General features: G+C 52.4%; 8 protein-coding genes across 8 annotated transcripts; 2 read left to right on the top strand and 6 right to left on the bottom strand.

Moving 5' to 3' along the window:
• The first annotated feature begins 162 nt into the window (after positions 1-162).
• On the top strand, positions 163-1,228 carry CONPUDRAFT_83746 (uncharacterized protein). The gene is made up of 2 exons (XM_007773144.1): positions 163-811; positions 864-1,228. The coding sequence occupies exons 1-2, from the start codon at positions 700-702 to the stop codon at positions 1,019-1,021; spliced, it is 270 nt and encodes an 89-aa protein (XP_007771334.1). The 5' UTR covers positions 163-699; the 3' UTR covers positions 1,022-1,228.
• A 68-nt stretch (positions 1,229-1,296) lies between these two features.
• CONPUDRAFT_156267 (uncharacterized protein) lies at positions 1,297-3,579 on the bottom strand (the record flags this gene model as incomplete). The annotated part of the gene is made up of 1 exon (XM_007773145.1): positions 1,297-3,579. The coding sequence occupies one exon, from the start codon at positions 3,577-3,579 to the stop codon at positions 1,297-1,299; it is 2,283 nt and encodes a 760-aa protein (XP_007771335.1).
• Positions 3,580-4,362: 783 nt separating this feature from the next.
• On the bottom strand, positions 4,363-4,992 carry CONPUDRAFT_91761 (uncharacterized protein; the record flags this gene model as incomplete). The annotated part of the gene is made up of 2 exons (XM_007773146.1): positions 4,363-4,824; positions 4,879-4,992. The coding sequence occupies 2 exons, from the start codon at positions 4,990-4,992 to the stop codon at positions 4,363-4,365; spliced, it is 576 nt and encodes a 191-aa protein (XP_007771336.1).
• A 411-nt stretch (positions 4,993-5,403) lies between these two features.
• Positions 5,404-7,999, bottom strand: CONPUDRAFT_156269 (uncharacterized protein; the record flags this gene model as incomplete). Its single annotated transcript, XM_007773147.1, has 8 exons — positions 5,404-5,559; positions 5,605-6,153; positions 6,309-6,548; positions 6,597-6,659; positions 6,715-7,183; positions 7,294-7,459; positions 7,520-7,621; positions 7,684-7,999. The coding sequence occupies 8 exons, from the start codon at positions 7,997-7,999 to the stop codon at positions 5,404-5,406; spliced, it is 2,061 nt and encodes a 686-aa protein (XP_007771337.1).
• A 774-nt stretch (positions 8,000-8,773) lies between these two features.
• On the top strand, positions 8,774-11,858 carry CONPUDRAFT_38191 (uncharacterized protein; the record flags this gene model as incomplete). Its single annotated transcript, XM_007772899.2, has 9 exons — positions 8,774-9,301; positions 9,355-9,556; positions 9,614-9,842; positions 9,902-10,037; positions 10,095-10,270; positions 10,329-10,425; positions 10,478-10,921; positions 11,038-11,137; positions 11,188-11,858. Coding segments are annotated over 9 exons (2,583 nt in total), but the record flags the coding sequence as incomplete, so codon positions are not given.
• A 7,295-nt stretch (positions 11,859-19,153) lies between these two features.
• CONPUDRAFT_75006 (uncharacterized protein) lies at positions 19,154-19,906 on the bottom strand (the record flags this gene model as incomplete). The annotated part of the gene is made up of 4 exons (XM_007772976.1): positions 19,154-19,243; positions 19,268-19,321; positions 19,442-19,677; positions 19,819-19,906. 4 exons carry the CDS (start codon positions 19,904-19,906, stop codon positions 19,154-19,156), a joined length of 468 nt encoding a protein of 155 aa, XP_007771166.1.
• A 2,894-nt stretch (positions 19,907-22,800) lies between these two features.
• CONPUDRAFT_28415 (uncharacterized protein) lies at positions 22,801-23,025 on the bottom strand (the record flags this gene model as incomplete). Its single annotated transcript, XM_007772891.1, has 1 exon — positions 22,801-23,025. A coding segment is annotated over one exon (225 nt), but the record flags the coding sequence as incomplete, so codon positions are not given.
• A 710-nt stretch (positions 23,026-23,735) lies between these two features.
• On the bottom strand, positions 23,736-24,187 carry CONPUDRAFT_156273 (proline iminopeptidase protein; the record flags this gene model as incomplete). The annotated part of the gene is made up of 2 exons (XM_007773148.1): positions 23,736-23,997; positions 24,054-24,187. 2 exons carry the CDS (start codon positions 24,185-24,187, stop codon positions 23,736-23,738), a joined length of 396 nt encoding a protein of 131 aa, XP_007771338.1.
• Positions 24,188-24,355: the final 168 nt, after the last annotated feature.

A 24,355-nucleotide genomic window follows, 5' to 3' on the forward strand; every position in this document is an offset into this window, starting at 1 on the left:
GCGCCCACCATGCGTCTACCATGACCCATATCGTATGCAACGTGCCACATAACTGCATACTTCAGTGAGTCCAGCAATTCCAATTTTCTCATAACGATGTTGCGCATGTCGCTAGGCACCACTATTAGAACGGTCTCGGGCACGGTCCCCGGCACGTTATTCGTTCTTGCCGTTGTGTCTGACATCAGAAAGGCGCCATGAACTTAGTGGCGACACGTTCAGAAATTCAACTAGTCTCAGCGGGTGATGGAATAGGTCCAGTTCTGGGGCTTGCTTTTGTCAGGACCCTGCTAGTCTCGGTCATTTACTCGGTCCCGTACTACCCATCCCGTTCGACTCGAGCGCAAGTTTCATGTCTACGCCGCAGTCATCATGATCAACTTGTCAGAGTGGTATTGGCGGTGTCAAAACGCTGTAACGGGCAGTGTTGAGCTAGACACGTCATTGGCTAACGAAGTATACGCGTAGCAATCCGTGGGTGCAGAACGTTCCCCGCAGACATGAATTGCCATAAGAACGTTCCGTCTTACGGTTCACGGTCTCTTCTCTATTCGAGTGGCCACACTAGTATAGGGACGCTCCAATGGTATATATTGGCGCAGAACCTTCGCTTTGTTCCTCATCGAACCTCGTCTTCATCCGCCACTAGCAGTCGCAACTCGTCAAAGTCTCGCACACTTATCTCGCTCAATCACAATGATGTCTTCTCGTGCCCCCGCTGTGCCTCAATTCGATGATGAAAGTCAAATCATCGCACGGCTCCAGTCCCTCACAGGCAATCGTGGGGATACCACCCAGGTCTTACAGAAGTGTATGTCCGGTGCTTCTTGCTTCTTTTCACTCTGATCTGACAAGCGCTGTAGCCGTCGACATGCTACAAACACTGGGTCAGCAGCTTGATGCTCTGATCGAAGATAACCGTCGCATGATGCAGGAGCAAGCTAAACTTCAAGAGCAACACTACAAACTTGCGGCGCAGATGCAGACGGCCCAGGGAACGAGGTCAGGTCACCGCAGATGAGCGATTGCTGTGGAGGCTCGTCACAGAACACAGCATTCATCGAATCCATGTACATGATGGTTACGTTTACAAGCATTTCTCATCACTCTAATCGTACTATCCTACTAGCGTCTTGTGTGCTCCCTGATCGTCCTCATACGACTACGTCGGTGTAATATATAGTGATAGATATACTGTTTCGGCTTGATCGAATATGTCTATTTTATTTTCTCTCCTGCTGAGTGACGTTGGATTTGGCAAGATAGATGGATACAATATCACTCACTGTAAGCGGTTTATTCGAAGGACTCCACCTTCGCCTTGTGGAAACGTAAGACCACATGTTTGTTTCCGCACATAAGCACTACGCCGTTCCCCAGCGCCCTAAACCCTTGTGCCGCGTTCTCTGGTAGGATCTCATCAGAGCTAGAGCCTGGATCCTGGTGCTGCTGTGCTGAAGAACCATCGGCACGTCTTTGCTTCGGTCGGTACCGAACCGGTATCCAACAAACCCGAGATTCGCCGACATGCAGCCAACCGTCGCTCGTGAAGTGGACGTTTGACCAGGTAACGGTATCAAGACTACACTTGCTCGTCGACGAGGTATTTCGTGCAATCAGCTTGCTTGCTCTCGCCTTAGAGTACTCGAGTATCTGAGTGTTTACCGATCCTCGAGTTACTATGCGCTCCAAGTTGGGCGATGCAAATACCCCGAGAATGAGATTGCCATTTGACAGGTGACCCTCGCCGACGTTGTACGAACCGATAGGAGATGCATATGCCGTCCCATGTTCGGCAATGCTCTGGACGTAAAGTGCTACAGGGACAGCACAGGTGCCTTGGCGAAGGACACACACATAAATGAAGGTGGAAGCATCCGCGAAGGCAGGAGAAAAAAGCCAAGAGTACTGGGGAGCATCATAGGTTCGAAAGCAGTGTAGGCCACCCGTTGGCTCTGAGAGCGAGAACACTTCGACTTTGGTCCGATTGTGGGACACGACCACTATCAGGGCTTCGTTGGGAGAAAACACTATTGACGACTGGCCAAGTCCTTCTATCACCTTTTCTCCGACAAAACCTGCCGTGGCAGCATGCCATACGCAAAATCTGAATCGCTGAATGATCTCTGTCCGGAAGGCAACTGCGAGAAATGATGCACCAGGAGAAAACGCCCACGCGACGATACTGTTTCCGCAATCCTGCATTTCGACAAGATGCGATATTCCAGTATGAACGTCCATGATGTTAATAGGGCTGCTTGAGCTGCAGCGATAAGCGATTGCCTGCGAATTCGGAGCAAACAAGACCTTGTCGCGGTGATCATCGTCAACCCTTTCCGTCCAGATGGTGTGCTGCGCCTTGTGCGTATCGATGAACCGGATGCGCGACATCGTCGTGTCTCGCCCACCAACGCTCATTGTGACATGTTCGCCAAGCACATACGACTCCTTCCCTTTCCAAGACTCTAATAGGACATGATCGGACCTCGTCTGACCACCCGAGTTTCTCCGGCCGATAAGCTCGTAGTTGGCCTTGGAAAGGTCGAAGATAGTGATACCAGAGCTCGATATGAGATGAATTTCAGAATACGTGCCCGTGACCGCACAAAGGGGGTGATCGTTTTGTGACAATCGAGAGAGATGGACGCCATGACAAAACCGGGGGTACACGGTATCTTCGATGCGTACTGCAAGGTACTTTCCATCGTGCGCCAATGCAGACACTCGAAGACTTGATGGAACAGAGGTTGGTGCAGAGACACCGTTACCATCGGTGGAGGATATAAACACGCCCAAGCTAGCCTGGTCTGACGAATAAGGCTGCGAGTACTGTGCAAGAACGTGTACAATGGATCTGTCATCCTTTGTGAAGAAGTGCCAGCTGTTTGGAGGAAAAGAAACTTGAGAACGCCCAATGCTCTTTAGCTGCTCTCCTGTTACGCTATTCCAGATGTACAGGGCAAAGTTCGTTGCAGCGAATACCATGTGATCTGAGTGCGAGAAGCTGACTTGGCGCACAACACCCTCGCATCCCAGCGCCAACTCCGCAGTCTGCGCCGCCATGCCCCAGATGTGAAGCGTCGAGAGGCTCGGACTTGTGTGCTCAAAGGCACAGGCAATCCGATCGATGCCATACGAAAAAGCGCAGCAACTGGGTACAACATCTTGACAGTTGTCGAGCGAGAAAGCCATGACTGAATCCTGAAGTGCGTGCCAGACACCCCACCTATCCGGGGCGGCGAAGTCACCGAAACCCAGGACACATCCGTCGGCGGAGAACGCCAACGCTGTGCCGGTAGGACTATGGTCAACAGTTGTCATTAACAAGCCAGTAGACATATCCCAGACCTGCATGCCAAGTTCAGAGGCGGTAGCTACCCACATGCCTTCATGGGAGACGGCGATCGATTGAACAGCTGGGCACGCTATGGTTCGCTGGCAGAAGTCCCATTCGGCATCCAAGCCCTGTGTAATCTCGACACTAGCACTGAGTAGGTCTGCCGCGTACGTCTTGCAGATGAAGGTACTAGAGGGCAAAAATGGGAGGGCGGGAATGATAGATATGCAAAGCTGAAACATAGATGCAATCTCCGAATTCGAAGATAAGCCTCTGCAGGTCGTATAAGAGCGCTAGTGCATCGTTTTTGAACGCAAAGTGATCCCATTCCTGACAGCTGGCGTCAGCATGTTTAGCCCCGGACTGAGGAGATGACGTTACTAGGACTCATCCCTGAGACGGTATGTTTTTCGAGTTCGGCGCGACGAGATTTCGAACAGGCATATAACTCGGAGAGTACATTGGCGTGCAGTTCAACGGAATCGGGCATGTTACAAACGTCCGAATCGACAGGTTTTACATCAGGAAATCTACAGGTTTCTTGGGGAGCACTTATTGGTACTTATTGCACCTTAAGTGGAAATCAAGTGATCGTCAAGTAAGCTGATTCCAAGTGATATCCAAGTAGGGCCATTTTCTTAAACCTTGCTTGTTAACGCTTATTCGGACTTGAAACCCGGCTTGAAAACCAATCAAATCTATAAAGCGACCTCAAGCGTGTATATAAGGTCCATATAAGCTCAAAAAAGACTAGTTTAAGTGAAATAAAGCGAGTTTCAAGAATGTAAAAGGGGTAAAAGGTTGCAAGAAGTGCGGGTTTAAGAGAGTTCAAGAGGTCCGAAAGCGATAATAAGAGCAGATAAAAAAGACGCAGCAGGGATGATATCGAATGGAATAGCCGTGAGAACGAGATCTACCGAGGATGAGGAGGACGAGAGGCATATGCGAGGCGATGGCAGGGAGGGGCGGGTGCAGCACGGCAGCGGGCGCGAGCCTGAGGGCGGCAATCCTTTTGGTGTTCCAAGTTAGGTTCGAAAGAGATAGAAAAGCGTTATAAAAGGGACATTACAATCATCCCATGGGAGATTGGCACGCTCGTCGACGTCTGCGTCAGCCATCTCCACATCAACAGCAGCCCCAACCTCATCCGCCTCATCACTCCTTCGCGACTTGGGGCAATGCTTGAGCGCCTCGTTGAAACGGGCGGCGACGAACTCGTCCGTGGCCTTACCAGGCTTGTTGAGCAGCGCCCAGTAGCCGTCCGTAGCCCTCTTCCAGTTCTGCTCCGAAAAGTTGGAAAGGTGAGTCGACGCCTTGCCCGTCCTCTCGTTCACCTCCTGGCGCTGCTGGGAGTTCTTGAGGAGAGTCTTGGCCCTGGTGAGGGTGCTGCCTGCGGCCCCGCTCGCCTTGTAGTCGGCGATGTCGACGATGATGTCTTCGAGCTTTCCAAGCTTGCCCTCGGCGGCAAGAGCGCACGCGCGTTCGCACTTTCCAAATCCTAGCTTAGACAGTCAAGAGGATGGAGGGTGATTTAGACGTACCGCTGCAGCACATAGCGCCATCGCCCCTCGCGGAGCATAGGGTGTGGCTGTCTCGGTCGACTCGGACGTGTTAGAGTACCCGCGAATGCCGCCCCAGTGTACGGCGAGCGTCATGGAGAAAAAAAGACTTTCAAAGAGACCGACGCGCTTACCCTCGACAACATCTTTGTATAAGAACGCATTACGGGCAAGCAGCCCCTCGGAATTACTCGTATATTCAAAATTATGCCCGGCTTGGCATTGCACATGTTTGGCGTTGTGGCTGTGGCATATCTCTCGCGTTAGTGCTCGGTATTTGTATACGATGTAGGGCTCTGGGCTGCACGATAGATATCCACGGTTAGTGTGCCTATTCGTGTTGGAGTTTTCTTTTCCAGTACAATGGAATGGCGATTCTCACTGAGAAAAATGGTAGGATGAGATCCTTAGGTGCCGTAGCGGAACGAGCTCGCTGCCTTTATGATCTACGAGCGGGTAATACAATGTCTGCTACTCGCGCGAGTTTTCCTTCCCAGTACAAAAGCCTTATGTGCCGCAGCGGAGCGAGGCTGCCTTGTAGTCCTTACGCAGGTCGTCAGCCTCCGCATTGCCATACATGGCCTGGTCGCAGAAAGACACGACGAGGACGGCGATGGCGGTACTGCCGAAGTTATTGCGCCATTCGGCCGCCTTCTGCTTGATCTGGGGACATATGAGTATAGCCAAAATATGAACTGTCATGCTTACCAGTGTTAAAGCGGGCCCGTTGACCGCGCTCTGCTCCTCAGGTAGATCCTCGTCGTAAACCTGTTTCCAGATCTTGCGAAGAGCTCCCAGGAGTTGGGCATTTGAAGCGCCCCATACATCCTTCTGCTCGCCAAGCCAGCGAAAGAACGCAGGGAGAACTATCTTCTTCCACTTGTCGCCCTTGTGGCAATGAGCCGGGAGCGTGTTCTTGCCGCGCTTCTTCTTCTCGGCCGCGTCCTTCTCAGCCTTCTTCTCGTCACTCGTGTCCTTGTCGCCCTTCTTCTCGTCGCCCTTTGTCTCCTCCTCCTTTTTCTCGTCTCCCTTCCGAGTCTTCTTGTCCCCCTTCTCGTCGCCACCCTTCTTCTCGTCGCCCCCCTTCTTCTCGTCGTCCCCCTTCTTCAAGTTCTTGTCGACCTTCTTCTCCTCAGTCGCGTCCTTGCTGACTCTCTTCTTGGTGGTCGTGTCCTTCTTCGCGGATACGGACTTTGTAGGAGCAGATCTCGCCGGGCCGAGCTTCACACGCTTCGGTGACTGTACATCAACGTCGGTCTATATGCTCAAAATTAGCGGGACCAGAAAACATAAGCAGGTAATCACTTCCCAAGTTAGTCGTGCGAGGCCGAGGAGCAATGTCCTCGGAATTAGAATCCTGTAACATCAGATGTATAACGACCATAATAAAGCATGTATGAACGCGTACTTACCGAAGCAATATCGTCACCCAGCTCACGCTTGTCCGCACCAACGGCGTCATCGTGATGCTTGCGCTTCATGCGTGAAGGCTTGAGGGTCTGAGTGAAGGCACGAGGGCTAGGAATGTCAGCGTCAGTGTCAACATCGACAGGGACTTCAGCGTCAGCATCAGCATCAGCATCAATGTCGTCGAGGGCATCATGATGGATGGAGTCGTCCAGGGACGAGCTAGAGATGTCCCCATTGTCAACCTGATCCGAATGTGTTAGTAGATAGAAGGTAGATGCGTGATTACGAACCTCTGTGTTAAGAGGCCGAAAGCGACTAGCTAGGGGAGTGTCAATCTCCTCGATGACAACAATCTATGGTCAGGTACATACTAGTAAGTGGATGGGCGACAGTGCTGTATTTACATACCGGGTCATCCATTTGCGGGCCGTCACTCAGAATATTAGCCCTTTCGCGAAGAAGGACTTCGGCATTGTCGTCAGAGAGGCCAAAGGGCTCTTCGTCGTCCTCAGCATCCTCCTCCCGTACCTCACCCTGGTCTTCTGCTTCTGCTTCCGCCGCTGCCGCTGCCGCCGCTGCCGCTGCCGCCGCTGCCGCTGCCGCCGCTGCCGCTGCCGCCGCCGCCGCCGCCAACTTTGAGGCTGCCACCGACCTTGCCTTCGCCGTGGACTTTGCCGCCGCCGCATCCTTGGTAGCCTGAGAAGACTCGGATTCTTTCTTGGCCAATTTGGCGGAACGGGCAGCAGCAATGGAGGCGGATTTAGCGCTTGTAAGGACACTGGGAGTGCGAGATGAGACAGATGAGGAGTCCGGGGGTCCGCGAGGGTCCACACCAGCCGACCACTTTTGGACACCCATCTTGAATGACACGGGGTTGCTGAGGTATTGATATGCAATGTTCCGATAGTGGAGAGTCGTTTCGGTGAGTTGGAGGAACATTGTCATTGCGGTAAGTAAGAAAGAGTATAAGGCAGTGGGAAAACTCACATCGCCTTGCCAGAAGAGCTGCCGTTCCCGGCGGAGACTACACGCGCTTTCCCAACATCGGTCCGGAGGACCGCCCTGTCTGCCAAGGGCACCCTCCTCACTGTATGCTCCATTGCGCCGGCGTTGTCGCTGCCGTCTTCTTCTTGCTCTTCGACCTCGATGGTGGCTAGACAATGGAGTAACAGGCCTTCAGTATGTTATGCTTTAGATTACACCGCTGGCTCACCCCTTTTCCCTCTAGCCTTACTCTTCGTCTTGGGCGCCTCCTTGGCTGCTCCCTGAACCCGAGTTTGCTTCTTGGATACAGTGGCGGCGCGACTGTCCTGGCCTACGACATAGTGAGCTAGTACACGGCGTGCCACTGATGAGAAACCTGTCACAAGTGCTTACTAGTACCGGCGTCATCGGCTGCTTCTGCTCTGGCATCCGGCGTCTTTTTCTGTGTTGGCTTCACCGCGACGCCGCGGCTAGGAGGTCTTCTGTCCTTGGTATCCCTTTCTTCTTGTTTCTTCGCTAACTTGTTCTCGGTGGCAGCGACATGTCCGACCTTTCGTAGCCTTTCGGCTTCCTGGGCATCTTTGGCGGCCTTCTTCTTCTCCTTGGACAGCCTGACCTCCTCTGGTGTCATGCGGTTGAGCACCTTGAGGGCATCTCCAGGGTGCTTGTCCGCATTCGAAGCGCGCGTGCCCATGCGGCTGGTCGACATGTTCGAGAGGAGAACGAGGGGGTAGGAGCAGAAGGAGGGAAGCGGTAGAGTGAAGGTTGGAGGGGTGAGCGAAATTTTACGGGCCTCTGACTCCTCTAGTATAAGCAGAGCGCCCAGCCTGAGATCGGGCGGCTGAGGTAAGGAGCCGTCGCAAAATCTTTTCATTGGCTAAGTATTCCGAAAACCAGTGCTAGCGTTGTCAAACTGAGGTGCCAAGGGGTTGTTGTAAAGTCTCCATTGGTTCAGCTTTCTGAAACTCAAAATATGCCGTCGTCAAGCTGCAGCACCCCTCTCTTCCATACCCTCATCACAGAAAAGTTTGCGATGTCGTCCGACATGGAAATCGAGTCTGCAGTCGCGTCTCCCCAAGAACGCCAACAGCTCCGCCGCAAGACTTACTCCGACATTCGATATCCTTGCCCAGCATGCCCAAGGGTTTTCGACAACAAGTCTGGTTACACAAACCACACTAACCGTAAACACGGTGGACTTTTGGACGACTCGCACGAGTTATCCCCGGCGGCAGTAGCTTTGCACGCGGACAACCCGGGACCAGCCGATATCAACGACGACGAAGACTTTGGCCTCGCCTTCAGCTTCGAGCCAAACACTGAGCCTGGCCCTAGCTCCGAGCACGAACATGAAGAGCTACCGCAGCAGGAGGCACCTGTCAGAGGGAGGATAGAGCTGATAAACGGAAAGAAAGTCCGCGAGCATCATCCCGTGTTAGATGGTGCGTCCTTTTCTTATGACACTATCCTTTACTTCCCCGCCCATGCGTCTATCATAGGTCGAAAATGCGACCCCCGAGGCGATCTCCTACCTCCCGACGCACCGCCCTTTCCTCTTCCTCCGAGAGCAGCAGACGACTGGTTCCCCTTCCGCAACCGGATAGAGTTCGAAACAGCCGACTTCCTCTACAGGCGCGCGCAGGCTCCTGCCGGGGAAATCGATACCATCATGGACCTCTGGGCTGCCACTCTCAGGAAGCATAACGACATCCCCCCCTTTGCCGACCACGAGGACATGTACTCGACCATAGACACGATTCAAGCGGGCGATATCCCATGGCAATCCTTCGCAATGTCGTACAAGGGCGCGAAGCCAACACGCAATATACCCCCTTGGATGGAGGACACTTACGACGTGTGGTTCCGCGACCCACATGTTGTTGTGAAGAATATGCTCGCGAACCCGGACCTCCAAGGTGGCATGGACTACAGCCCTTATCGAGACTTCGACATCTCGGGTACCCGCCAATGGGAGCATATGTTCTCGGGGGACTGGGCTTGGGATCAGGCAGTAAGTGCCCTTCATCATCTGTCATTGCGCTCAACCTTGACTAACTCATCCAGGATGAGATTGCAAAGGATCCGACGACAGCCGGATCCACGTTCGTACCTATCATCTTAGGCAGCGACAAGACCACGGTCTCCGTCGCGACAGGTCACACCGAGTACTACCCTCTATATCTTTCCATCGGTAACGTTCACAACAACATCCGTCGAGCGCATCGCAACGCGGTCGCTCTCATAGGGTTTCTTGCCATTCCGAAAAGTGAGTCTTTATTGGGTTGTTGCAACTTGAACATTCGCATGCTGATATGTACCGAAGCTAATCAGAGCTTCGCTGGTGATCCCGCCTTTCGACACTTCCCTCGACAACTGTACCACACCTCGCTCGCGAGGATTCTGCGCTCCCTACGGCCCGGTATGACGGAATACGAAGTCGTCCGGTTCGGCGACGGCTACTACCGCCGCGTGATCTACGGTTTAGGGCCGTATATCGCTGACTACCCCGAACAAGCACTCTTAGCGTGCATTGTTCAGGGATGGTGTCCGAAGTAAGTGCCCGATTCTGGCACATGTTCACCCAGTGCTGACTTCACTCGCATGATGATAGGTGTCTCGCATTTCGAGACGACCTCGACAGCAGCGATCCGGTGTTGCTACGTAGTCAAGACCACAACGACGTCTTGATCAACGAGTTTGATTTCGGATCACTCTGGGATTACTACGGTGTCATAGGAAACACAGTCGTAAGTCTTTATGCTTCAAACCTCACATCAGATGCACTAATTCTGTCACGTCGCCAGCCGTTCACTAACGACTTTCCCCGAGCGGATATACACGAGCTGATATCCCCCGACATTCTGCACCAACTCATCAAGGGCACGTTCAAAGACCACCTCGTCGAGTGGGTGGTCAACTACCTTCACAAGGTTCATTCGAAGGCGGATGCACTAGCGATCCTGGACGACATTGATCGAAGGTGTGTCATCTTGACACCTCTTCCTTCGAATGCCGTGCTTATTAACCCCGCGCTGTAGGATTGCTATAGTTGCGCCATTCGCGGGTTTACGTCGGTTCCCCAACGGTCGCGGGTTCAAGCAGTGGACGGGGGACGATAGCAAAGCGCTTATGAAGGTGAGCATCTGCGGCTACTTCGTATATTCACAAATGCCTCATATCGTCTTAGGTCTACATTCCCGCAATCGAAGGACACGTACCTCAAGACGTTGTCCGTACATTTCGCGCCTTTCTAGAGTTCTGTTATCTAGTCAGGCGCGATGTCATCACAGAGGAGAGTCTGACACAGATCAAGGACGCGTTGGAGCGTTTTCACAGGTATCGCACCATATTCCAGACTCTCGGGGTCGCCGCGTCCATATCCCTTCCACGACAGCATTCGCTTATGCACTACCTCAAGATGATTCAGCTATTTGGGGCGCCGAACGGCTTGTGCTCGTCAATAACCGAATCGAAGCACATCAAGGCCGTTAAGGAGCCGTGGCGGCGGTCTAGCCGCTTCAACGCCCTCAAGCAGATGCTATTAACAAACCAGCGTCTCGACAAGCTCGCTGCTTGCCGGGTCGAATTTCAGGCGCGGGGGATGTTGAACGACGGGCTCGTCTCGGATGAAGTCGATGCACTCAGACGATGTATGTTTCACTGACTCTCCTTTTCAAGTTTGTCTACTCATGTCTCGCAGATGAAGGTATATTTCGGCTAGCAGAAGCTGCGTCGAACGAAGCCCAGCTGCGTGCTCGTGGCTTGGTTGGAGGCAGTGTCGAGGAAGAGGAGGAGGAGGAGTTCGACGACGAAGTTGAGGCCAAGGTTCGGCTCGCAAGGGTTGTTGGTGCGTAGTGTGATCTCTCATTGTATTTCCCTTTCTAATCTGGTCAGCAGCTCGTCAACGAGCCCACAATATGTCCCAGCTTGCGGACGAGCTGAGACTGCAGGAATTCGACCTATACTACCAGGTTCGTTGCTTCCTGTATCACCAACTCCGCCCGCTCGACACTGCGGACGTGTCGACTGTCCCTCTGTCCCGCCTCCCTGCCTTTGACGAATCCGACCGCATCTACATGTTCACCTCGGCGATTGCGACCTTTCGGGCACCGAGCGACATTTGTAGGGTGGACGGGTTGCGTAGCGAACGCATCCGTTCGACGCTCAACTGGCGGGGAGAAGCTGCACGACATGACTGCGTGTTCGTGTCAACCAACAAAGAGATCAAAGGTATGTTAGGGATGGAAGTCGCCCGCGCCCTAGCCTTCTTCTCTTTCGACTACAACCGAAAAACCTATTCGTGTGCCCTCGTGCACTGGTTCTCGCGAGTCCGGGACACACGAGACGAGAATACCGGCATGTATGCTGTATGCCCCGACGTTCACGACGACGGGCAGCCAAAGCTGGCTGTTATCCCCGTCAGTACATTAGTCCGTGCCGCACATCTCATACCATTCTATGATGACTTTCGTGTACCGAAAACCCTTAAGCATTACCATTCTTACGATACATTTGACGGCTTTTACGTTAACCGATACGCTGACCATCACTCTTTTGAGATTGCATAACATATCAGCTTTGCTAACATAACTAATATACATTTGTTTTGGGTAATATGGGTCGCGAACTGAGTGGGGGAGGCTCTTGGTTGATGAAGCGTTTGAAGATAATAGTCCCCGAATTAAGTGGAGACTTGGAAGCGCAAACCCATCTACTTGTTCCCACGCGTTCCCTGTCTCACCCTCGCCTCTTTCAACATATCAACCACGCCATTCATACATCCATGGCCAGTTCCACCGCCCCTCGATTCCCTTTCCCCTCTCGCTCCTGCCTCAACAGTCATCAGAGCACAGGAGAACAAATCGTTTGTTGCTTTCTGCAACCCAGGCAACTTCGAGGCCCTCACAAGAGCATAGAAGGTATGCATCTATACACCTTCTTTCTTCGACCTTTGCGTCTCATCTTCCCTCTGTATTTCTTCTCTGTTCCTCTTCCAGGCCTGTACTCGGGTATCCAGCTACTTCAAACCGGCCCAACATCTTGGAAACCTCTTTTGTCGCCTATGGCACCTGCAAAACATCGTTGTCGACGCCGACAATACCAAGTCCAAACAGGAGTTCAGGAAGCGTTCCGGGTCATGGGTGACAGGGTTGACAAGAAAAGGGGACGGTAAGCACCTCTTTGTGACCACTATCATTCCCTGGCAAGAACCCACTCCGTCCTGCGTTATTCAGGAGCGTTGAAGAGCTCGGAACTCCAGACTTCAAGCGCAACGCTTCTTCCGACGTCATCAGCCAGCGTGCAGCCCAGAAGGAGCGCAGCCGAGAGGCAGCCCAGAACGTCAAACCCAGCACCATCAAGTGCATGCAGTTCGCCTTCTCTGTTAACCGACCACATCCGCCGTCCCCGGCGTCGCCAGCAAGCCTGAGCTCAAGCCCTCGGCGGAGTTTATGGACAACGCGTTCAACCGTAGTTGCCATGCGGCTTGCCTACATGATCTCGAAGAGTAGACCTTGTCCCAGTCGATGGGCGAGGACAACGCCTCGACTTTGCGTCGGTGCGAGGTCCCCAACACTTCCTTCGAGCTGGCCCACTAACAGTCCCCTCTTCCAGCGACTCCAGTCCCTCCTCCCTCCTTCATGCTGCTTCGACGCCCATGAGCACCAAGGGCAAAGATACCGGCTCTTCTGCGGACAGTCTCTCCGTCGAGCATCCCATCATCGAGCTCCCCTTCGAGGAGCTTCTTAGCACCGCAATCGCCGGCGACACCTCCCGTGGCCATTTAACTCCCGCCAGGACATCAGACAGAGTCATCCGTAGATGCACCACCAAGTTGAGGTCCTCGCAGAGCGTTGGAAGCCTGGCGCCTCAGTCGTCGTAGACGAGCGTTCTCGTCATTCTCTCCGTGTCTCTGAACGTCCGAGTTTTTGCTCGCAAGTTTTGCAAGAGTGTCGAATCAGGGGGAGCTCTGTATGCTTCCAGCTTCGTCGGTGAGCCCTTAGAATACCCTTCTGACTTTGAGATGATTGACTCCCCAGACCAAGCAGTGAAGTCTATATGCGACATATGGGACCCTCAAGACATCCTGCCCGTCTGTCTTGCTTCCACCCTGCACCCTCACCCGCACACGCCTTCATAAACTCCCAGCTTCCATCCCCCATTTCCCCCGCCACCTCGTATTCGCCGGTCGCTTCATCAAACGTACCTCCCTTTGTACTCCCGTGTCGGTCCCACTCGCAATGCACACCAAGCTCGTAGGCCGATCCCGGCAACTCTTTCCGCACGCGCCTTCATAAACTCCCAGCTTCCATCCCCCATTTCCCCCGCCACCTCGTATTCGCCGGTCGCTTCATCAAACGTACCTCCCTTTGTGCTCCCGCGTCGGTCCCACTTGCAACCTATGCCAAGCTCGCAGGCCAATCCTGGCCACCTTACCCCGATGAAGACCTTCGTCCACGACGTTCTCAGGCAACCTCAGTGCGATGCCCGCTACCCATAGCGCTGTCAAGGCTACGAGGAGAAAGTCTCGCAACGACTCTGATGACAAGGACGAGGACTTCCAGCTTCTCCCGCCCACTTCCAACAACACTGACCAGCGCCGGGAGACCATCCGTCGCCAGCGTATCGAGTCCGAGTAGTGCAGGAGGGACGAGCTCAGGGACGGCTACCACCGCCTCAAGGACGCTCTCCCCGTCTCCAACCAGAAGAGCAACAAGGTTTCACTCCTTGACCGCGCTACCACGCACGTCAAGTACCTGGAGATGACCGCCCAGCAACTCCAAGTCTGTCTTCAGCAGGTTGAGAATGAGGTTCAGCGTCTCTGCAGCGTCAACGAGGCTCTGATGCCGCCGCCGATGCCGCCGCCTCTCAGCAATCCCAGCCCTCCTTCTAGATGCTCGGTCGCTCGCTGAACAGCACACCTCAAGAACCATCGCATCGTCAGTAACATTATTCGCACAGTATTTACGCAAGACTAAGACCCCACGCAGGACTGCAGGTCACACGTACAATGGACACTCACATCGCATTTTTCCTCATTCTTATTCACATCGTCTTATCTCCCCATCTCCACGCGCGTAGATCGCTGGGTTTAGCGTCGGAAGTGACATCGAGGCGCAGCCGCGATGCAAGACACGCGGCTAGGCTTGAGGCGCTCTGGTCGTGACCTTCTTGAGAGGTTGCGCGCTGCTTTGCCCCGCGTGCTCATCTTGTTTTAGATAGGCTGCACGTCTCGCTCCTCCCCCTCATCCATTCATCCATCACACGCTCGAGGTGAATGACCACTTAGATGTGGTTACGTGCCTCGCATCGTCAACACACCGGCAACATCACCGCCATTGATATCGTTACCCGCCACTCCCTCGCTCGGATGCAGCTTCTGGCCTTCGCCACACATCTGCAATATCTCTGGCATCTTGTTCCATCTCACGCGTACCGTTACGAATCGGACGACTGATCACCGGCCGTTCACAACACCCACGTCTCCTCATTCTCCCTACTAGTATATCCCCCCGACGAGTCCACCGCAGGCTTTGGCAAGCACACCGCGCTGATGATCGACCATGCACACTTTGCTGACATGGTATGTCCGTGCGGCTATAAGGGCGACAGCTATGTCCCGCTGACTCGGAGGTGCCAAGTGCCGACGTGGAGTTATTGACGACGTTCTGTCCGCCTTCGACAGGGCCTCCATCCGGTTTCCGTTCCGCATCGCTCACGGTACACCATCCCTACTACATAGTCGACGCAGAAGCCATTGATCAACATACATATCCGAGCCCTTTCCAGCACCGGGGTCGGGAGAGAAGCGGCGGGTAAGTTCCGCATTGGTCGACTGCCAAGACTCTTGGTATGTTATTCTTAGAATGTATGTTCTCACACTAAAACATCAAAACCTCGCACGCAGCGAATGTTTCCCTTCTCACACCATTATTTTCTTTACCACCCATTACCGTCCTAGCCATGTCAGCCACCACCGACAACACTACCGCCGCTGCCACCGTCACCGACAACAGCACCACCACCGTGGCCAATGCCGCAGCTAACGTCATCGCCGCCGACACTACTGCGGCCGACACCACTGCGGCCGACACCACTGCGGCCGATACCACTGCGGCCGACACCACACCGTCACACACCACCGCCAACGCTGACGGTGCCGCCCCCGCCAATGGCCCTACTAGCGATGTGGTGGGTGTGATGCCAGCAGGCGGGGCGACACCAGCCAACGGGGCAACGCCAGCCAACGGGGCAACGCCAGCCAACGGGGCAACGCCAGCCAACGGGGCAACGCCAGCCAACGGGGCAACGCCAGCCAAGCTTCCCTCCAATCTGTTTGTCACGCATTCGCAGGCAATGCAGCCCGAGTTGCCTATCCCCCCCTCGTGGAGGTTTCGCGAGCACGTGAGTGCCCAGCGTATGGACAGGGACAGCGTACGTTCCCGCCGTCGTGACTGGAGTCCTGGACGCCCATTTGGTATGTCTTGTCTTGCGATCCCGTACGAGAGGGTACTAACGGTATCTAAGGGGCTTACTATGGAAGCCGAAGCTGATCGCTTCACGAGGGAGATGGCCGGGCCTCAAGAATATCGTACGCTTCACGCGCATATCCACTTGTACATATTTCTTCACCTTCGATCATATTCCCATCACGTCTTGTTCCAATCTTGTCGCCTTTGTTATGCTTTGCTCACTTAAAAGCACTTCCACTCTCTAGTTGCTCCTTATTTACACTTATTTCCACTTGAAATGCATCAGACTTGTCGTGTCTTATTCCATTGCCAGTCGAGGGCGAAATAGCTCAAATAAGTCATTATAAGTGAATTCTAAGTTCGAGTGTCTCAATAAGGAAGGGCAAGAAGCGTGTAGATTTCCTGATGTACAACGGGTGAAGGGGGGCTTGAGAGAGGAGGAGAAAGAAGGTCGAAAGAGGACGTTTTATCGATGCAAGTGCGAGCGGCATGATCTATCACGAGAGAGTTATGAGAAAGGAAGGGCCCTCCCAGTAGGAGGGGTACAGCTAGGTCTTTAACCAGAATAGCTTTAAGACGCCTTGAGCGCCATTGTGAATCGAGAGACAAGGGAGAAATAAAAACAAAATCGGAAAGAGAGGAGGGTGAAGAAGAAAGAACGTTGGAAGCTTCTATAGGTTTATGATTATCGCAAGCTCAACGATAACACGATCCCCGACAACCACCCGCTTCCTCGTGTTGATGATATCTTACGCGATTGCGCGAACGGTAAAATCTTCGCAAAAATTGATATGACTAATTCGTTTTTCCAAACTAGAGTCCATCCCGACGATATCAAGTATACCGCGATTGCGACTCCCCTTGGACTGTACGAATGGACCGTCATGCCTCAAGGTGGTCGAAACGCTCCCGCTACTCACCAGCGTCGAATGTTCTCCGCTCTTCGTCACCTTGTGGGCAAGATATGCCACGTCTATCTCGACGACATTATTATATGGTCAAACACCGTCGCTGAACATGTCAAGAACGTTCAACTGGTTCTTGACGCTCTGCGAAAGGCGAGTCTCTTCTGTTCCCCGAAGAAAACCCAGCTTTTCGCTTCAGAAGTCGAATTTCTAGGTCATCATGTTTCCGCTCTCGGTATCCGCGCGGACCCTTCGAAAATCTCAAAAATTCTCGAGTGGCCGACTCCCAGAAACGCTAGTGATGTTCGCTCATTCCTTGGCATTGTCCGTTACCTGGACAAGTTCTTGCCACATTTAAATACACACACTCGCATTCTGACACCTTTAACTACGAAGGATGCAGAAAAATCCTGGCCTCACTGGAACGACGATCACCAACACGCTTTCGATAACATTAAGCGTCTTGTCACCAGCACAGACTGTTTAACGGTCATCGACTATGATTCCCTCGATACGAACAATATCTATGTCTCTTGCGACGCGAGCGACAAAACGACTGGTGCTTATCTCTCCTTCGGTCCCACCCTAGAAGATTCACGCCCGGTCGCCTATTATTCATATCAACTACACGGTCCCGAACTCAACTACCCTGTCCACGAGAAAGAGCTCTTTGCGATCGTCAAAGCCCTCAAGAAATGGCGCACAGACCTGTTAGGTGTGCCGTTCACTGTATACACAGATCATCGGACACTCGAATATTTCTTTTCACAGCCTGACCTTTCTCGCCGACAAGCTCGCTGGCAGGAATTTCTTGCTCAATATGATTTCACAATCAAATACATTCGCGGACCTGATAACACAGTTGCCGATGCTCTCTCTCGTCTCCCCCCTCCGGATTTGACAGCTGAGTATCTTCATACTACCTCTTCTCTCCCATTGCCCTTCCTAGCTTCGAACTCGTGCATATCTTCAGTTCTATCACTATCTTCTGATAATACCCTTTTGTCAGACATCCGTTCTGGCTACAACACGGATCCCTGGTGCTCTAAACTATCCTCCTTACAAGACTCCCTACCCGGTCTTCGACACTCAGACGACCTCTGGTATATCTGTCGCGATCGCATTCACGACAGCATGACCAGTCATGACACTATCTATTTTACTTACATTTCACGCATCGTCGTTGAAGTCGCAACTTCACTTCTTGGTGCAATAGGTCACGTGACCGGCTACTTCAATAACCGGTCACATGACCCGGTTCGGTTACCTTACTTACCCGGCTTACATAATCCTTCTACAACATTCCCGGACATTCTTTATGACTTCATCATGATATCATAAACGCGTCATCAACGCGTCATACATGACATCACACCTACGTCATTCGTTTACCATTAGTAGTAGTACCTCGCACTGCTCGGTCTGTGCGCACACAGTCATTACCATATTAGTTAGTCTGTTTGGTCCAGCCAAACATCATGTACTTGTATATAACCTGAGCAATCCATCGCCCCAAGACTCTAAGTGAGTTCTTGTGGGAATCCCTCCTAACAGCTCTACACCTAGTCTTGCCACGTCGGCGAGCAGTCAATCCCGCCCCGCCTTTCCTCTCGTCGTCGTCCTGTATAGGGCTTCGACGTCTACCTTCTTCTGTAGTTTTTGCGTGTGTTGGTTTCTTGGGCTCGCGCCTTAGGAGTCGCTCACAATATCGGAGATCGCCTCGTCATTCCTCGCATCCCCTCCTTGCGCGAATATCTGTTCCGCCTCGCTCACAATACTCTCGGGCATTTTGGTTTTGACAAAACTTATGCCGCTCTCCGAACATCCTTCTACTGGCCGAACATGCGCAGAGACTTGGAGGAAAGTTACCTTCCTTCATGTTCTGAGTGCGCTCGCAACAAGTCTTCGACATCCAAACCTCCTGGTCCTCTTCACCCATTATCCCCTCCTGATAAACGCGGTTCTAGTATAGCCATGGACTTTGTCGGGCCCTTACCGCCCGACCAAGGGTTCGACTGCATTCTCACCATTACAGATCGCGTTGGAGCCGACGTCCGTCTTATTCCTTGCAAGTTGAACCTTACAGCTCCCGAATGCGCTTCACTCTTCTTCAACCACTGGTTTTGCGAGAACGGATTACCCGACGACATCGTCTCCGACAGAGACAAGTTATTCTTGAGTTCCTTTTGGAAAACTCTTTCTCGACTAACCGGTACAAAACTTCGAATGTCTTCTAGTTATCATCCGCAAACCGATGGTGCTAGTGAACGGACAAACAAGACCCTCAATCAATCTCTGCGTTTCTTCGTTGAACGACATCAGAAGGGCTGGGTCTCTGCCCTTCCTCGCGTGCGTTTTAATTATATGTGCACTGTTAACGCTTCCACCGGTTACTCTCCTTTTCAACTCCATCTTGGACGCTCTCCGCGTCTCATCCCTCCTCTACTTCCCGATCGACTTGATCACTCCGATGAACTGGCTGCCGCGTTAAGTGCTATTCGTGGTATTGAGGATGACGTCGCTGACGCACACGATTCCTTGATAGCCGCCAAGGCCTCGCAAGCCTTGTCCGCTAACCTACATTGTGACCCCGATCCTCACTATAATGTGGACGACCTCGTCTATCTCGCGACTGCTAATCGTCGCAGAGAATATCTTCAAAAGGGCATCAAGCGTGTGGCAAAGTTCATGCCTCGCTACGACGGTCCTTACCGAATCGTTGCTGCCCATGCTGAGTCTTCTTCTTACACTCTCGACCTTCCGGATGCTACTCACATTAATCCCACCTTTCACGTCTCCCATCTTAAACGTCACATACCCAACGACGACGTCCTTTTCCCGGGTCGCGTTCATACCGCTCCACCTCCCGTACTCACCGAGAACGGAGAAGAATTCGAAGTTGACCGTATCTTGGACCACCGTCCTCGCGGACGCGGATTTCAGTACCTCGTTCGGTGGCGAGGTGAAGGTCCCGCTGGAGACATTTGGCTTCCACGCCGCGAACTTGAAGACTGTGAGGCGTTGGACAACTACCTGGCCTCTCTACAGGCCATTCCTTCTCCCATTCCCGCCCCATCTCTATCTACTCCCCCGGTCTCCATTTCTTCAGGAGGGGGAGGAGTGTAAGCCCGTCGCTCTAACCGCCGGCTCACGACGCCACAACCGCGGCGATCTCGGACTCGACCTCGATCGCTCCACCTCGACCAACATTTCATATTCCATAAATGCTTCGATCGACATTTCACTCTGCTTCTGATTTGCTTCCGTTCTTCCTCAGTATCTCGGTTACTCGATACTTCGCCCATGACTTCCTTCCTACTCGATACAGTCCCATTGGAATAGTTCCTTCTTTTCCTTTTATACACGGACTCGTACGATACGATTCGATAGCTTAAGCTACCCCGCTCCCGCTCCTGTACTCTTTTCTACCTCTTGCGAATCACACCGCCGTCCTATTCTGTTTGGTTCGATCTCAGTGTTTCCGAAATAATGGACACGTATATCAATGACAGCTCTGGCATTTATTACGCATACGAGGGCTTCGTCAAGTTCCCCAATGAGGCAAAAAACTTCGATCCAGTGGAGTAAGTGTTGCTTGAAGAACACTCTCAGCATAGAGATTATCTCATCGTCTTGGATAACGTGTTGCATGTGGAAGACCCAGAAGCGACAAGCGTACTTCAGAGCTCTTGAAACAGACTCATCAACTATTGCCGAAAAACTGTTTACCTCGCTATGAAGTATCGTAGGATCACCGAGCTTGCAGATGTCTGTTCTGAGTTCCCGCATCATCAATCGCAAGCATCCGCACAGAAGCCATCGATGCGAGTAGGATAGGATATGGCGGTGTGAATTCTCGCTCGTGAGGAAGTCGCGAAGGGAGGGATGGAAGATAAAGACGGGTTCTGCAGGGTGACTAGGGACAGATATGATGGCGGAGATCGCCTCGAGGACGGTTTGAAGACTGTGCCGTCCTACTTCGAGCAAGGAGCTGATACTATGAAGGGGAAGGGGGTGGGCTAGGGCTACCACAACGCCGAGATACTCGTAACATTTGGCAGGGTCCTCGCCAGAGTGTTCGATTATGCTTCTGTATAGTTCGTATATGCCATGCCCACGGCCGACACGCTGCCCTGAGAGAATGTGGATGAGGGAAGCTAATCGTGTGACGGCGTCGTCCTGATCTATGTAGCGAACAAGTGTGGCTGCGACGATGAACTTGCGACTCGCGTGCTGAAGCAAGAGGCGCATGTTTTGCTTTGACGGCCATGGCTGTGAGCAGAAAGCAGAGAGGTCGTACCGGTAGTAGATGGAATCGCAAGAATCTCGAAGAAATATCTCGATGTCCTGTTGAGCATCAAAATCCTCTATGGAAAGCGAGTGCATGAGACCAGTGACGTCTTGGCGCTTCATAATGACGTTTATCTCTGGATATACGCGGCTAGTGACGACATCACTAAAAGTGCGCTGGGCTTACATGCCGACAATAAGGTCCATAATTGCTTACAAGGGTCACAGCAGCCGGAGTAACTTAGGGTACCTCACAAGTCAAACAAAGCAGCTTCAACTTTGACAAGATGAGGAGGATTTGACAGAAGTTGAAGCGACCGTGTCAACACCCGAGTGATGTTACAAGGCTGGGTCTGCTTACAGGCACTGTGGCCCTTGTAGGTGGCATAGTGACTGTGTCCGGGTGCAACGTCATGAGTACAGTGGCCATATATTAATCACACCTCTTATGAGCCAAAAATTACAATTATAGCACACTTCTTATTGGCATGCATTGTCATATCATACTTGAACCCGACTAATGTACGACAGCAATAATACGTGATTAAGAGAAGGGTACCCAGAGGGTAGCTGCTGACAATGCAAGGGAGTACACAAAGCGGAGGTGAGCATAAGGCCCATACAAAGCGAGGTGTACATGACTAAGCGTGCAAGAAATGCACATAACATAATAATAATAGTGATAATAATAATAGGTGACAGGTGGCAAGAGGGTGGTGCATCATGGCGGGGAGAAGGTTGCCGACGAGACGAAATCAGGCGAGAGATGCCCGTCTCTTAAGTACCAGAAACTCTGGCATTCCAAAGTCCTTCTGCTTCTTCTACGCCCTTTTGTCCTTTCACCCGTTCCCGCTTCTCTGGTTCTCTTGCTTCTCCCGAAACTCCCGAACCATCATGAGCTGTCTACTTCTGCATTCAGACATTCTGGGATAATGAATCTACGCTATACAGTATATATATTGGCTTGTGTTGTGTGGTTGATTTCGGATGGTCGCGCAAATAGAATATAGGGGAGTTGCCGCATTTGTCATCGGAGTCTGAAATTGAATTTGCGACGCTGTCAATTATCTCTCTAATTCCGAGTCCCTGTTGTTTCTTCGCTCCACATGTGCTGTCACACATACAGGAAAACGCTCTTGGGCAGAACACTTGTTCTGGGCGGCTTCCCTTTGACAGCACATGTTGGATTTGGCCCCAAAAACCAAAACCCACCTCACACGCTGTCAGAAACACGAGTTGTTCATTTGTGGGTTACTAACCCTAACCTTAGCCCGGAGTAGTGCGCCAGCGCGTACAAGCCCGTTGTCGGCGTGTGAGTAGTCTTGTCAAACATACACGGTTCTGGCAAGGCAGCGACATAGATAGAGTGATAATGACAAGCTAACTTGATGTCTTGTCAAACGACACCCCATTTAGACAAAGTTCACATTGCTTTACAATTCGAGCATGAACTTCACAGCGCCTTGCAGACGCGATTCGAATTCTGCAGACTTCCGATATGTTCTACAAGAGCTCGTATACGAATGTAATCTCTCAGAATTCATGATAAGGTCAACCCGGTTCTGACAACGGCCACAGTGGTCGATTGTCCGGCCGCACTTTCTGTGATGGACGATATGGAAGGGAGGCACGGTGGTATCGCGCAGCGCAGCAACGAAGAAAGCGAAAAGCTGGCTGAGTTGAGTGTCTCGACGCACTACTGAAATGCACTCATCGAGAGCTTCAAACACGAATGTACGCTTCTCCTGCCACTGAAGCCTTAGTGTTTTGAGAGGATGGAGGACGAAGGCATTGAATTGGTCTCGGCGGGACTTTCCGAGCTGTAAAAGTGCGGGGTCGTTATCGATAGCTTTGATGACAACCTCTCTGGCGCGAGGATGGGCCAACCCGAGCTGGTATCCTATAGTGACAAAGAATCGATTGAGGTTCCGACGATCGATGTCCTTCCTTGAGAAGAAGAAAGTGACAGCGAGCTTGCCTTTCGAATGCAAACTGTCAGCGAACGTGTGGGCGACGGAGGACTTGCCCGATCCAGACTCCCCGGAGAGCCAAAGAATGCCAGGCTCTGGTTGCGATGTGGTGTCATCAAGAGCGCGCAGGAGGTCGACGCGAGTATTCTCAAGACAGGTGGAGAAGGGGACGCGATCAGGGGAGTCAAACGTTGCGGCATGTACGCACTCTTGAGAGAGCCTCTCTCAGGCTCCTGAACCGTGTTTGGTGGCATCGTGCTCTGATGTGGCTGCTTGGACAAACGGAAACCATATAGACTACAGTATGGAGACGCACGTTGGCCTCTTGAAACCAACGTCCCTTCCCACCTCCGTTTCTCTTCGTTCATCAAGCGTCCGGCAGAGGTAAGCCTCAAGAGGATGTGCTGCCTTCAGCTGCTCGATGCGGAGTGCGCCCAAGGTCGATGCGGCCGCAACGTCAACGAGGATTGTTGCGAGCAATGGTATTAGGTCCGAGTGCCCTCCGATTTATATGCGAGATTGGAAGGCAAGTTCAAGGTTTTGTAACAAACATCATCGTGCATTGACAGTGCAGTAACAAGAAAGGGAGAACACGTCGACCGCAAACAAAATTCCCCCCTTTGGAGTTGCGTAGACCATGTGGCTGTGCTTGACGGACTCAATAAGTTCGTGACAACTTATTGACGCTCACTTGGACTTGGGCGCTCATGTCTTGCGCTCATCGCTACCGTCATAGATCCTGTTCACACGTGAACTTTGGGCAGGAATCATAACGTACCGAGTCTCTGCGTGCATAGATACTTACAATCTCAAATAGGAGTTAACTCTAGAAACCGACCAACGACTTCAAAAAACCTGTCCGGCTCCTCCACATACGCGGTATGGGACGACTCCGCAAACTGAACCCACTTGGCTTGCGGAATGCGCCAGAAGAATGGTTTGACGGTTTTGTCCACCATGGAGTCGTACCGTCCGTTGAGCACCAACGTCGGCACCTCGATGCGGTATAAATTCTCAATAATACTGTAGTCCTTCAGCGAACCATTGTTCTCAAACTTGCGTTGACCGTTCCTGAGGGCAAAAAGTGAGTAATAGAGTTCGAGATAGTAGCTAAAGTGCAAACGAACATTGAATGATTCACCGTCGTATCCTTCCTAGCTTCGACGAAAGCCGCCTGCAACGACTTGGGCAGCGGATCAACGACGCACATGTGTCTCTTGTCAAACAGTGCACCTGCTCGCTGGTACTCTGGATCATCCATTGTACCCGCGTTCTCATGCTCGCGGATAACACGCTGCACATCAGGCGGCAGCGCTCTGATCAGGGTGCGCACGCCCTCATTTGTCGGAAAACCCAAAAGGGGCGTTCTGACGCAAAACGCGAATAGCCGATGTGACGTTGTCAAGATGTCGTCAGGATTCCGTGGTAA

Source organism: Coniophora puteana (assembly GCF_000271625.1).
Source record: "Coniophora puteana RWD-64-598 SS2 unplaced genomic scaffold CONPUscaffold_10, whole genome shotgun sequence".
Taxonomy (NCBI): Eukaryota; Fungi; Basidiomycota; class Agaricomycetes; order Boletales; family Coniophoraceae; genus Coniophora; species Coniophora puteana.